The 14,962-nt window shown below is 40.7% G+C and overlaps 1 protein-coding gene across 1 annotated transcript; it reads left to right on the forward strand.

Moving 5' to 3' along the window:
* Positions 1 to 12,998: 12,998 nt before the first annotated feature.
* crhb (corticotropin releasing hormone b) lies at positions 12,999 to 14,325 on the forward strand. The gene is made up of 2 exons (XM_062521183.1): positions 12,999 to 13,058; positions 13,443 to 14,325. The coding sequence occupies exon 2, from the start codon at positions 13,463 to 13,465 to the stop codon at positions 13,952 to 13,954; it is 492 nt and encodes a 163-aa protein (XP_062377167.1). The 5' UTR covers positions 12,999 to 13,058; positions 13,443 to 13,462; the 3' UTR covers positions 13,955 to 14,325.
* The last annotated feature ends 637 nt before the right edge of the window (positions 14,326 to 14,962 follow it).

A 14,962-nucleotide genomic window follows, 5' to 3' on the forward strand; every position in this document is an offset into this window, starting at 1 on the left:
ATGAGCCAGAGATGACGCACAACCCTCATTGACAACCTTAAAGACAGTGGAATACCCCCTCAATTAGCCAGTGGACCAGAAAAGGTTTTGTAACACGGTGAAGAGGAAAGAGGAGAGAGGGAGAGAGAGAAAATAAGAGAGGGCAGCAGACTGATGGGCTTTCCCCGTTTGCGGACTTCAATTAAGCAGAGGGGAGGTCAGTGGGAGAATTCAGTGGATTTCAAATTGGATTTTGTGTGGAGACGGAGCACTGGAGAGATGCCCAAAGGCTGTGGGGACGGGGGCGCGTTTTGATGAAGAGGAGCAACACCTCGGGCAAAGGAGCCTATTTAATTGGTTTCTACCCAAACCTGTCTTTACATTGCAAGATATAAAGTTAGCCCTCCAGAATTTTCTACTCAAAGAACACGCACACACACACACACACACACAGAGACACACACAGAGACACACACACACACACACACACACACACACACACACACACACACACACACACACACACACACAGAGACACACACACACACACACACACACACACACACACAGAGAGATTGTAAGAAGAGAACAATGCCTCACTCCGATAACATACTTAAACATTAATTGGGCGAATCATCAAAACTAGTCATTATTACAATTTAACACTTGTCAGTCAAAGACTGCTGTGAAAAGACTCCTTTTTACTTTTGCGTTAAGATAAAAATCATTATCACATCATCAGAGGGGCATCTGAGTGCTTAATGTCCACATCTATTGGAAGCCACTGCAGTACATTCTCTCATGCACACCATTGGTGTGTTGTGAATTAATTAATAGAATCATTGGCAGCATCGGAGAAAGGCACAGAGAACAGTTAACAGCCTTCATTTGCATTTCAACTCTAAACAACAGCAGATGACTCATCGACTCGTAGTGTGTGTGAGGAGCTACAGAATGCCAAGTCCTTTTTTGGTGTCATTACAACCCCCAAAGAAGATAACTGAGTCGTCTCCATTGTCTTACAGCGCTATAGTTAGTTAGCCGTGAGTGGCCTGCGGCCATGAATGCATGAATTCATTTTGTTTTTATCCACTCCTGCTTTCTTCTTGGGTTGTGAGACGTCTGTTGTTAACCTCAGCCAAACCCTTAGTCCACTCCTGGATGGGTTATATCACTATCTGCCTTCTCCACCCCGCTCACTCTCCCTCTTGCGCTCTCATCTGCCAAGCTCCATTGTGACTGCTGCAATCATGATTGTGATACTCAATGTCCTCGAGATTCCTTAAAATATACTCACAGTCATAATTCCCCCTCAAACCATACAACACCTCTTAATTCGCATAAAAGGATGCTTATTTTTAAAAAAGTGTCTTCTATTGTCCTTTCAATCTGTCGAAACCATACCCTTATGAGACAGAATCCATTGAAAAGTTACGTAACATTCCCCAAATAAATACCCCAAAAAGCATGTTTCATAACTCATATATTGCATGTATTGTGATTCAAGCACTGACCCTGACACAAATATAGTGTTAAAGGGCGGACCAAAGAGACTGTGTGTTGGTACTTCCTCTCTGTCTGTTTGATTGACAGGTAAATGAAGGCCACTGCACCCCCTACTGACACGTTATACTTGTGGGTGACTTGAGTGGGCGTAGAAGTCTTGATTTTTTTTTAAATCCGAGAGCAACATTTACTTAACCCCTAACAGAACAGTCACTTGAAGTCTCCTCATTACAGGAGATGACTATTACAGGAAGAATGTAACTGAAAAGACAATGCACCTCATTTCTTCCCACCATCTTTTTCTACTTTTGGATGGTGAGTCCTACTGTTTTTGATGTTGTGTGTATGGCACAATTGTGTATTTGTTGATTGTTGTAGTGCCAAAACAAACTTTCCACAAATAAAGAATATCTTGAAGTTAAGTCAGTACCGTAACTTTGGGTCACTTCTGTTCTTCTTCCAGAAAAAAAGTATTGTTACCAGCAACCTGCTGCTATCATTCCCCCCGTCAGGGAACTTTTTTAAAACATAAAATATTGGATTCATGTGGTTTCAGTCAGCACTGACTGTCACTTATTGCCTTTTGAAATACGGTTGTGAGAAAAGATTTGGGTACAGACTGAAAAAGACCTAAAGGGAATGACCCTTTCAAGATATAAAGTTAACTTCTCCCAAAATGTAACAGGCCTATCATTTAAATAGGGGGATTTACGGCTTTCTACTATGTTAGGGCCTTGGGTATAGCAGCAAAATCATTATCCATTTCAATAGATTTCATATAGCTTCCATAAGGTGCAGCACTGTCCCTCTGGCCACACAGTATAGTAACTCCTCAACAACTCCTCATAGACTGTTTAAATGCACGTAATATTGCATCAGAAGAACCTCCATGTTGTCATTAGCCAACGGTACAGCTTGTGCAACGCTCTTAATTGTATTTAATCAGTTCTGTAATGTGTTTACAGTCATGTTCATGGTTAATTCATCAAGCAAAACACTAATTATTGCAGTAATGAATATCTAATGTGTGGAGAAAGAACAGTTGGCTGAAAATAGAATCATGTCATCTTGCAAACAACCTCCATTGACTGTATATGGTCAAGACAAATAGGTGGACTACACTGGAGGTATAACACTGGCACTTGCATTTATGTAGAGACAATACAAATACTTAAATATGGAATTCACTTTTTGGGCCATTTTTGCGAAATCACTTGCTATCCTATTCTTAACCCATTCTTAAACACGTCAATCATCTGTGGAATGGGCAGGGCTCGAAAAACTCCAGCCAATTACATTCTTAATTACATTCATCTGCCGGCCGTTTTGTGAATTCCATATCCAACCTTTAACTGTATTTACAAGAAGCATTATCAAAAGCCAAATTAGACTGAACAGCTAATGCTAATGTAGCGTCTCAGACTGCACAATCTGATTTCAGTCAGTCCAGCCTTAACCAGTTTATACAAATCAAAACTTTCTCTCTGTTAAGTTGCGCCTTGGTAGGACACGGGGCAAGGTCTGGACAGGATGTGCTCTTCTTCTTCTGTCTCATTCCAGGAATTGCGAGGGGAGACTGTAAATCATGGAATGCTAAAGGCCTATAGCGGCAGCACCTTCTGCCACCACTGACATTTACCTCTAATTGACCATTGGCATTTCTTGTCACCCGGCTCGGAAACAAGATGTCATCAGCGTCACGCATCCCAATCACTTACGCTGATGAGCTGCAACAAGCGAAAAATAAACAGTCCACTTAATATGATGAGAAGATTGCCAAGGGTCTGACTGCTCCACTCTCGCAGGCTGAGTGTTTGCTATCCAAAGCTCTTTGTCGAGAGGTGTCTTTTAAGATTTATTTTTTCCATATTCCGACCACACGAGTGAGTACATTGGTTTTATTTAGCCAATTTCATTGATTGATGTTTCGACACTACAGCTCGGTAAATCTGAGAGGTTTAATCAAATTAACCTATAGTATTTTGCACCAGAGTAGAGCGAAGATCAGTAGCCCTAATTTGAATAGCAGGCAAAGTCCTTTGGACCAAACATTGCTCATGGCCAAGAATGAATATACATATATGCAGAAATACATAAACATGTGACACATTAGACTATATATAGACTGCCCGTCATTTGTTTCACTTTGTAAAATGAATTCTACAATGTTAGCTGTCTGAATTGACAGGTGATGTGACAAGTCACACAGAACTACAAGCTCATATGCTGAGTTCCAAGTCATTGCAGAATGACTCAACGCTGAATAAACCCATAAGCTAAGATCCTTCTTCTGACGAGGACTGTGAAAGACTGCCATTAATTAATATGTGAATCCATTAACCGAGCTGATCACTGATTGACAGATACAAACTGATGATGTCTTTTGACTGTGAGATTCACAGAGAACCTCAAAGGTTGACCCTGGAGCTAACAATGACCAATTAGCGCAGGAAGCCTTTGTTTGGGTTCAACACTCGCCCCAGTCTGATGAAAACAATGTGACTGGGTGTCACAATAGCCTTGTAATGAACTCGAAATTCTGCGTACTCTGTTTGAAATACCAATTAAACAGTCCTTTAATGGTAGTGAGTGCTCTAAGAATATACCTTTGTTGCGTAGGCTCTTAAAATACCCAAGGGGAGCCGTTCCTTCAGTGAACAGACTTCAGCGCTTACTTTGGAGAACTTTTGGCCAGCTTCTACTTTGGGGAAATTGTTACCTCTTGTTAGAGTGCTTGTATGACTCTACTAGAACCTGAGCCTTAATTGATTTCTTTTTAAAGGGCAGCTATGCATTTCCCCACTCAGCTCACAAGTTGAAATAGCATAGGCATTAATACACGCCCCTGTATTTCTGTACTGGCATTAGACATGTTTAAATATTGTATCAGGGAAGTTTTGGCGCCACACTGTCTCACTGTCACACGGTCTTGGCTTTTGTCATACACGTTTCTTTTTATGCATCATTCTCCTTCACTGTGTAGTCCCGCCATGACTGCCACACGAGTGAAATGTTCTTGGGCAGTCGCCTGTGCGTTCAAGCAGTGTCAATCCATTATCTGCGCTGAAGGACACATATTCACGAGAGATGTCATCAGAGGATGAAGACTGCATGTGATTATGCAAAAGGCCCGCAACTCAAAAGGCCGGATGCCTGCCGATTAGACACATGCAAGCATGCTTCAGCGACAGTTATATCTTCTTTTATTGTGTCAAACAATGTGTGGTAGGATGTATCAAATTCTTGAGATTTCTTTTCAAACTTGATATGAAGAACATTTGAAACATTGAACATTTTAAACTGAGTAAGCAACTAAAATGTCACGGTGGAGCAAAAGTGTGACCTCAACCTCAATCACACTAGTCAATTATGCTAATAGATTTTTCACACGAAATTCAAAGGTCACTCATCTTTCTTACAAGAACACACTCTTTCCACTGAACACATACTGTAGGCTTGCCATTATCAAACAAACAAATGAATAAAGGACTACACAGAGGGGTTTAGAAGATCGGAGTGCTGCTGAATCTCAAGAGATGTAGATCATTTAAAAAAATAAATAAATAAAAATTATGCTGATTAGTCCAGGCTCTCAAAGTTGGGCGAAGAGGCAGAGGCGATGTAGCATTCAAAATAAGGCCTCAAGGAAGAAAAGGCCAAGCAGCATTGATTTAAGTGTCGTTAAATGTTGATCAAGGAACGGATTATGCTAAATATTCACAGTGCGTCAGAGATGGGGGTGTGTACACAGTATTTGTGAATGGGGGCTGGGAATGTGCTTGGAAGAGATGGCATGTGATTGTGGTAGCCTACACCCTGATGAGTGAAATACATCAGGCCAGGTTGTTGGGTACGACTACTTGCATGTGATATTGTGGGCTTTGGGAAGCTGTGGGAGGTCCTCAACCAATTATAGCACAAAATACTTTTTTGTGTGTAACTCCAATTAAACAGGCAGTGATTCATGTCGTTGTGGATGTGGCCCTCATCTGTGTGTCCAACAGGGTGTGTAGGGAAACAAATGAGGCTACAGGGAGAAGAGTGTCAAAAGTGATGAAGATGTGGCAACAAAACTAATGCTGTATTGTTATGGCCATGTGTTTTGTTTTTTTTACACATTAAAAAAAGTGGACTTTAAGAAAAGGAATAAAATCACACTGGTATCTTGGGGGCCATGGAAAATAACAAAATAAGAAATCCTGAGAGAAATTAAGTTTACAATACTTGTGCTTGTATGTTTTAAATATAAGCCTGGCATTGAAATAAATTGTTTATGAATACAGCAAGCACAGATAATCACAGTCATATTTACTAGTCTGGTGGCCTGTCATTAGCACACTATGTTGTGTGACATGACCTGAGCAACAGTTGGGCTAACAGAAGGAACCAAATGCCAGAGGGTCTTTCAGTCAAGACTACGAAACCACTTCACGGCTGTTTAGATTCATGAGTTGGCGCCCCTGGTCCATATAGCACATGATGTACATTTTAAACACGTCCTAATAATGCACATAACTAAGTGTATTTGCATCCTAAGATAGTACAAAATCTTTCCACTAAGTCTGGCATGGAGGGTCCACTTGATATTGTTCATCAGATGAAGGGATTGTGTAATGATGTGGCTGAAGTGATCTGATAAGTCTGGAGATGTTTTGACGGCATCTTCTTGCATGTTTAAGTAAAAACATGGCCTTGCCAGATAGCCTGAGGAGGCCTTCATCGAAGCGAAAAGTGCTCCCTCTCCCAGTCTGATTACATGATGGCAAGTTGTGTGTATATACTGTATGTCCAACATGCTGACAGGACTTAAAATAGGACACTCAAGTCCATATGGCGGAGATGGGGATGAGAAGAGGACCAGATAAAAGAGGGAAAAATACGGCCCCTTCATCATTAATCACTGTCCGAATTTGAATCACTGTGCCGCTGCCGTTCATTAATAGTCATTTGATCATGAAAACCTTCTTGGTTCTGGTGCAAGTTTCAGAATCAGAATTTTGCTTTAAGTTTATGTTTATGCTTGCTTAGACACTTTGATCCACAGTGACTTATAACATTGAATAATGATAAACATTATGATTATAAGCATCACAATAACAAAACATTACAAGCAACAGTTTGAGACCAAAACAAACAAACAAATAAATAAATAAATATTTAATAATAGCAAAATTGGCTTAAGTGTGTTAAGTACGGGTGTGGTGAAGCAATTGGTCGGCCTAAGTTCAAATCCCAAATCTGACTTTGTGAGCCCATGTCACTTAGGTAAAAACGCTTGCTAAATACTGTATTTGTTCACAAACAAGACATGTCTTGCTGCCGTTGGTGTTTCTGGCAGTACAGAAGAAAAAACAAATATTAACCAACTTTCATAAAAGGATAAAATGATCCACGCTGGTGTTTTAAAATTAATACGATTTCTTCCAGAAAGATGTCTGCAATGAACTGAAACGGTCTTTTGTCCACACTCTCCTGTGTCTTCCCACAAATCGCATTAGCATGAGTTTTCAATTTCATTTAATGAATTTAGTCAGAATTTGAAGGATTTTACAATACACCATTTACACTGCCTGCGAAATCCCTTAATGCACCTTTAATAGCACAACTGCTGCTAAGACAGCAAGGCCAATAAAGCTTGTAGTGTGTTCTGCATGTTGCATTCTGCATGTTGCACTTTCCTCTTTATTTGGGACACATGACCGTTATCAAGAGACACAAGCTCAACACATCAGGGCAGGAAACATAAGACTGACAAAGTTCAATCAGGAAAGCAGTTTCAAATCATTCTGTTCTGGTCAAAAACACTAAAGTCATGGATGGATTATGAACCTGCTCCTGGGCACAGACATGACCCCTCCCCCAACACACAACACACACACACACACACACACACACACACACACACACACACACACACACACACACACACACACACACACAGACACCCCTAACCCAACAACCCCGTACTCACATAGAAATGGGCAGTGGTACACAGGTTGATCTTAAAGTTGAGTTGTTTTAACTAGTTTTAACATTTTTGTCACTTTGCCAGATCAGGCCACATTTTATTCATGTGTATCTCAACAGGATTCGCATAAGCCCCATTCAGATATCAGGGGTGAATAACATACCCTGTGGTATGATTGAGGGGCCCTACTATGACCCCTTTCAGATATCAGTGGTGAATAACATAGCCCTTGGCATAGATATGATAAAGATAATAAAGTATAATTGAGGGCCCCCATTAAGCAACTATGGGCCCCTGAACCCTTGGACCCTAGGGCCTGGGCCTGGAGGGCCCCGTTCTGTAACCCATCCCAGCCTGGAGTAGTGAAGATGGGAGGCACAAACGTAATAAAAGTGTTTCAGATTCACATGAATCCAGAGTAATGTAGACATGGCCTGACATTTCTGTGACTAACCCATGCATCACATCACCTATGCTAGTCTGGAGAATAACAGGTGTAGTAGGACTTGCTGTTCATAAGATTGCATCTGAAACTAAAGGGCATTTGACTTCTCTGCTAAGGCCAAGACATACCTTTCTTCATATTAAAGAAAGGGACTAAATGTCCTGAATTAGCAACCGCTCAGAAATTAGGCTGTTCCTCAGGCCTCTGCTACACTGTTCCATCCATTTGAACAAGCCCAGGCAACCACACAACCAAATTCCTTGATCGGCATTCTTAGCCAGACCCGGATGTAGGATGAGTAGGATGACCAGTATATTTTCTTATTAAGTTATGTGAGTAGGCACATGGATGGATAGTTGGATGGATCCAAATGCAATGCCCTCTTTGCCCCAAAGATAATTGCATAACCCCTTTCCCCCTAGGCCTATAGTGGATCCCTTGCTGACCCAATTGAGTCCTGGTTATAGTTTTGTTCATATTTTTTTGTGTCGGCAGGATTATGCCAAAGCTGCTAGATTCATGCATTGTGGTGGAGGGTTGTGACATGGGCCAAGAACGAATCTTCAATTTTGAGCGGATCTGTTTCACTTTATTAAACATGTGTGATAGAGCATATTAGCCTTGGTGGGGGTCAGTGGTCTCTGAGACACCCTCCTGACAAATGGTCATTTATCGATGCACTTGATGTGTCTCGGTCCCGATACACTGCATTTACATTCCACAAAGATTTTATAACCGACCCACGTCAGACCAAATCTTTAGTTTTTTTTAGGATGATTGAGAAACCATCTTGTGAAAATGTTCTATTTTTATGTCTCCTTCCTAGCTGACCCATATACAGTGTTATTAACAAAAAAAAAAACCATGCACATGAGTCGACGGCGGAGGAGCAATTGTGATCTTTTGAGATGCCCGAACGGGTCATTGGACGCAAAATGGTCAAAATTGAAACATAGCAATTGTTTGTGCTGTTGTGTCCTAGATTTTGTTTATGATTACTGGGCGATAAAAGAAAACCAAGGAAGTGCTTTCTCACACAGCGGTTACTGTCTCTGATGTTGGAAAGTTGCAGTTGGAAGGTAACCACAAGTAGAAGGGAAAGTAAAGAGGAAATCTTTATTAAACTAGGCAAACAAGGTCGAGGAAGTGAAAAATAGTCATTAAAATGGCAACAAGTGACAACAACCATTCTCATGGGAGAAGGACGGAAATAAGACGAAGACATCTTGTTTCCAATGTGAAAATCAAGACAGTTAGTTCAAACGTACAGTATATTTGCAGAACTTCCTCTGTCAAAATACTAACCAGGGCTCATAAAAACAGAAATTCTTGCCCGTCTTCTGGCAACATGATGACATGAGGAACGATTTGGATTTGTCAGAAGTTTTCAGACACTACAAGTTGAAGGACTGGTTATGGCTCTGGAAGGTAATTTTGCTAATGTTTCTGTCTATTGAAGGTGATTTTGATGTCTGCACAAAACAATATGGATAAAATGCAAAAGGTTCGGTTCAGTGCCCCTTCTGATAACCGTCTGGCATGAAATCAGATGTGATGAACGCAGGCAGAAGACCTGGAGGCCTCTACACTCTGGTCAGATCTTGTACAAATCAGATCTTGAAGAAACATTGGTTAACTGAGAATGGGCTTGCACTGTACTTTTGCAAAGATGGCATGGACCACCACAGTGCTTTGTTGTTATTTTTTATAGGAGTGCAGGTCACCATTCACATTCTGTGGACAGCAGAAAATCTGCAGATGTTGTGGGGGGTAAGACAGAGGGTCCAAGATGCCAGTGCTTCAGAGAAAAAGACACACAGAGAGAATTTTGTTGTTTGTGTGCTGTATTCATTACAAGTACTAATTTAAATCAATGCACCCAATGGATTTCCTCATTTTCATTAACTTATTAATGATTGTTCAATGATTAATGGAATCTCTTTGAGTTGTGTCTGAGTGTTTAAAAACAAATGGCTAATACAAAAAACACTCGTGAAATACAGTCATGGATAAGAACAAATTAATAATAAAAAATGAATTATGCATCACACAACCACATATCTCTCATCTTCAACACAGAACAACTGTAAATTGGCTTATTACTATGTTGATTGAATATTCCTGGATCTGTGTGGCCAACAAGTACTGGGACACACTGTTAACGATGTAGGAACTGCATTGTGAATGTACACATATATTCATCTCTCCACACCATTGAAATTGATTTGTTTTGTTGATTGATTGTTTTCCTTTCATGTGATTCACAGAACTGGGTGTCAAGAATTAAACTTTTTTTTCTCACTGCCATGTATATAACAGACATCACAGAAACCTAAAACAAGAATCTTGAACGTTCTTAATTCAGTTTCAGGTAATGAATGGATCTTAGATCTCCTACTCGAGAACAACTGACTGGGGAGATGTCATATTAACTGTGTCTGTCATAGTTAACAACTAGTTGTTATAAACTGTTAAAATGACCCCAAAGACAGTTAGTTGACTTGTGAGGCTTATTTATCTAAACAAGATTTCACTAATGAATGTTCACCGGTAGTCATGTTCTGTTAGGCTGGGAACACCCAGGCCACGATTGTACAATTGGGGGTGGGTCTGGAAAAGGTTTATTGACTTACCACTTCCAGCCAGGGCGTAACTGGCAGTGTATATTAAACTTAAACAGGTACATTAAACTCAAACCAAATCATTTCAAAAGTGTAGCAATCTTGTAAACAAAGCTTTCAAATGCAGCTGTTCACTCAGTTCCAAATACATGTCCATGCTAGATTAGCAATTGCATGTGCGTGCTCGTGTTTTAGGGACTTTGGAAATGGGCTTCAATGACCTCTTGGCCAGACAGACCTGTAGAGCAAATTCCAAATGTGCTGAAAGTTGGTATGGGTATTTCCAGGCTAATGTAATTAGTTTTGTATCATTTCATTGATTAGTAAAAATATTAAGAATGATAAAAAATGTTAAGATACTTGTATGTACTTGTAATGTTGAACCTGCTATTTGCCTTAACCGTGAATAGCATCCAATTCTCAAAAGCTACCATATGATACTGTGATAACAATGACACAGACACAGAGTCCTGCTGTCATCAACTCCAAAACCTCCACTCAGTATATTAACTATTGTTTTCTACACACACAACATATTCAAGGTCGACGGGGTGGAGCTCCTGAGGACTGCATGTCTAGTGGAAGGCAAGCAAGAGTTGGACATCACCTACAGCAATTGTAATGCTTCTATAAGTATGCCAATGAAGAGTTCATGTCCCTGTCACCGATCACAGTGACGACACTTGTCGATCATGGAACGCTGATTTGATGCATGTGGTGACATGTGTGACCATGAGGATGGTGTATCCTGGTGCTGCTCGTGCAGTATGTGGAATGTGTGTCAGACGCCATGCACTTCACATGATGGGAGCTGACACATCCCCTTAAGGCCCGTCCCTTCTCTCCAATCTAAGAAGGACTCGAAACCTTTTCGATTCACATGGCACTGAAAATAGCATTCTGCTGAAACATCCTGAAACAAGATGCACACCTACACCTTGGTTCTCATACTTGGTTCTACGTATCTAAATTGATGACTTCATCTGAGCGCAATAATACCCCCTGAGGCAAGACAACATAGTCTCTTAATAGACCTCTCTCTGCTTAACTGAAAGTATCAAGATTGAGCCTTTTAGGCTTGCTTGTCATTTAAAAAAAAATGGATGCTTTCAGTCTCAACGACTGCATTAAGTGCTAATAAAAGTCCACTAATTACTGGACAGTAGCTACTGCAAGACCAACAAAGATGCAACGTCCACTGCATCTGTGGTCTTCATTGTGACAGGACACTGGAATGCTTTCAGGAATCCCTAACTAGTTAAGGAAAAGTCTTTAATCTGCCTTGCCATTGAGGAAGATTGGGTGGCGGTGGTAACAGGGTGTAGATGGGGAAAGTTTGTTGAGCTGTGGCACAATTAAAAGCCGAGGTAAGGGGAGAGAGCGCTGACCTGCTTGGCATGCTGTGAACAGGCTTGACGGTGGCCTCTCGCGCTCCATCTTAAGGAGGTGGCTCTCGGACAGCGCCTGTCAGCGCGAGGGGAAGGAGATGGACAGCAGTGACCGAGACGGTGACGTAGACAGCCGTCGAGCATCACTAATGAATCACTTTCTCAAGCCTCTCCTCCCATGTGCGTGTTTGTGTAGTTCTCGTGTGTGTGTGTGTGTGTGTGTGTGTGTGTGTGTGTGTGTGTGTGTGAGAGACGTACAACAGGGATGGGCTTTAAGATTCATGATGAATGCCACTCAGCTAGTTTAGTTTGGTTTTAGTTTAAATTGATTTAGTTTTTTTTTCAAGCTTGGAGTTCATTGAGCTGATTCATCAGTGGTTTGAAATGTTTGGCTTGTATCAGTAGAGTCCCTTTATGAGCTTTGCCTGCAGGATGAATAAGTCAGCTGATGAAGGGGGGCACTTGTAGGTCTCAAGATTCTTCCCAAGCATCCTTGAGCCAAGTGCTTGTGCAATTTAATTTCCCTTGATAAGCAACAAAGAGTTTCGAATTCACAGTGATTTATCCTTAGTGTAACTGAACTGATCTGTGTAACTGAACTTCATTTTCATGACTTTTCATTTTGCATGAGTTTCTTTACACAATTTGCGGTCTGTCTACCCAGCTTTTACACAAATTAAACTTTTCTCATGGGGAAGATGGGAATGAAAGGGTGCTAAAAGGGATGCAGAGTTAGACAATAGCTGAGAATACCTCACTACCATCTCCTCTTCACAAGATGTACTGCATTCTGTGAGAAACAGTGTGTGTGTGTGTGTGTGAGAGAGAGAGAGAGAGAAATGGTGAGTAAGAAAGAGAGAGGGGGAAGAGAGAGAGAAGGGAGAGAGAGAGAGATAAAGAGAGAGAGGTCTTTTATGACTCACCTCATTCAATCTAGAGAACTTGCGTTCATTCAAGTCCACTCCTCTCCAATGCGCAGACGCAAGTTCTAACGTGACACTTGTCACAAATGTCGGCTATATAAATCCAACCTAAACATTCAGTCTTTTGAAGACATCCTCTCAAATATATCCAGATAGACCGCAGGTAAAGGAGACATTCGTCATATCAGGTGTGCAATCTTCTGAGGAAGTTGACTGCGCGATACACAGGTATGGAACATATTTTATGGAGCACCTTACAAAACAATAACAGATTATTACTTAAAAGTTTACTGTTGTAGAATTTGTGTCACAGTTTCGCTCACGTTTGTCTACGGTCGGCAACAGCCAATTTATTAATTAAGCAGTTTTACTGGTTTGTTCAGGTTAATTTAGTAAATATTGAACTGTCGCAACTTTAGAAAATGTTGCATTTCATCGTACACTGAAATAGATTAGGGGGAATAAAGTCTTTAGTTGACATTTTCAGTGTTTACTATTTAGTGGCTGGTGCTATCATAGCGCAACCCACTCGTGGTAATTCGTTCTGCGTAAAATACACAGAGGTTTGGAGAGGGCAATGTCAACATGATCGTCTTTCTTTTCCATTCACAGATTTTCTTTGCTTCTTTGTCATGAAGCTCAATTTTCTTGCCACCTTCGTCCTCCTCGTTGCCTTTCCGCCCCGACATGAATGTAGAGCGATCGACAGCCCCAGCCAGCAGGCTCCTGGCACAGAGCACGACCCACAGCAGCAGTCCCTTCCCATTTTGGCACGCGTGGGAGAGGAATACTTCATACGACTGGGCAACGGAAATCAGAATTCACCTCTGTCCGCACCAAACATGTATTCCGAAACCTCCCCGACAGGCTTCAGAAGAGCTCTGCAGCTCCAGCTAACACAACGTCTGTTACAAAGCAGAGTTGGTAACATGAAGCGGTTCATCGCCAATTACGCACAACAGACCGACGACTCGATGGAGAGGGAGCGACGGTCGGAGGAGCCTCCTATCTCTCTGGATCTCACCTTCCACCTGCTCCGAGAAGTATTAGAGATGGCAAGAGCTGAACAATTAGCCCAACAAGCGCACAGTAACCGGAAAATGATGGAACTCTTCGGGAAGTAAAATCGACATCTATTCATCCGCCAAAGAAATTTTTACATTTAGCACAAAACATAATATGTACTATAGTGCTGCTTTTCCATTCATTTGTTTATATCGTATTTATTTACTTACTTAATTTATTTATTTCAGTAGATCTATGCTCAAGTCAAGAGCAAAAATGTGGAATTGTAGCCTATACAGCCTGGTGATCAAATAGCAGCGTTAATGTCATCACTTTCGATAATTGTTGTAAAAGTGCTTAAGAAAATGTAGCCAATTAATATACAATGAGTTTAATTTTCTATAGTACACAATCATTTGGGACTTGAAAGTTAGAAAAGGCTGTATATTATTCAAAATGATATTTTATCTGATATTTTTCTTTCATTGTACATTACATTGTGTAAGTTTGTTAATAAACTGATGAGCAACCAGTATTTTTGTTGTGCAAGAGAATGTCTTATATTTATATTTTTCAATAAAAAATGAAAAGCCAATTTACAGTCCTTTGTCGACCTTTTTCAGGGCCATATCACGGTGTTATTAGGACAAATGAAATCTGATTATCTGACCTCACAGAGATCTGTCTATGTAAACGTCATTAACTGAGTGTTAATGACTGTCAGCCTAACCCGCAAACATTCAGCGTGAAGGACTACAGAAAACTGTGATGAGTAGACTAATTATGTCTATACATGTGAACAATTATTGAGAGACATCCCGCCTCATCAATATACGTCAACTAGATATAGTCTTATCAAACGTTAATAGTTATCTAAGTCGAACGTTAATAGCCATTTCCTTTAGTCAAATGTTATGCATGTTAATAAAATCAGACTCGTCTCTAAATCCATTCATATAATAAAAATCGCCCACAGGTGGAGATACTATGTGAAAACGTTTGATTCTCTAAGATAATCCACACTATAATAAATTAAGTGTACATGAAGAACACAGAACAGGAAACAGCCATCACAACCACTAAGACTCCCATGGAAGTGAATGGTTGTTCCTATTAGAATATCCAGT

The sequence above is a fragment of the Sardina pilchardus genome, chromosome 19 (genome assembly GCF_963854185.1).
Source record: "Sardina pilchardus chromosome 19, fSarPil1.1, whole genome shotgun sequence".
Taxonomy (NCBI): Eukaryota; Metazoa; Chordata; class Actinopteri; order Clupeiformes; family Clupeidae; genus Sardina; species Sardina pilchardus.

Bases quoted from the DNA above. Each gene is read 5' to 3' on its own strand.
- crhb (XM_062521183.1), top strand. From the start codon at position 13,463: ATGAAGCTCAATTTTCTTGCCACCTTCGTCCTCCTCGTTGCCTTTCCG.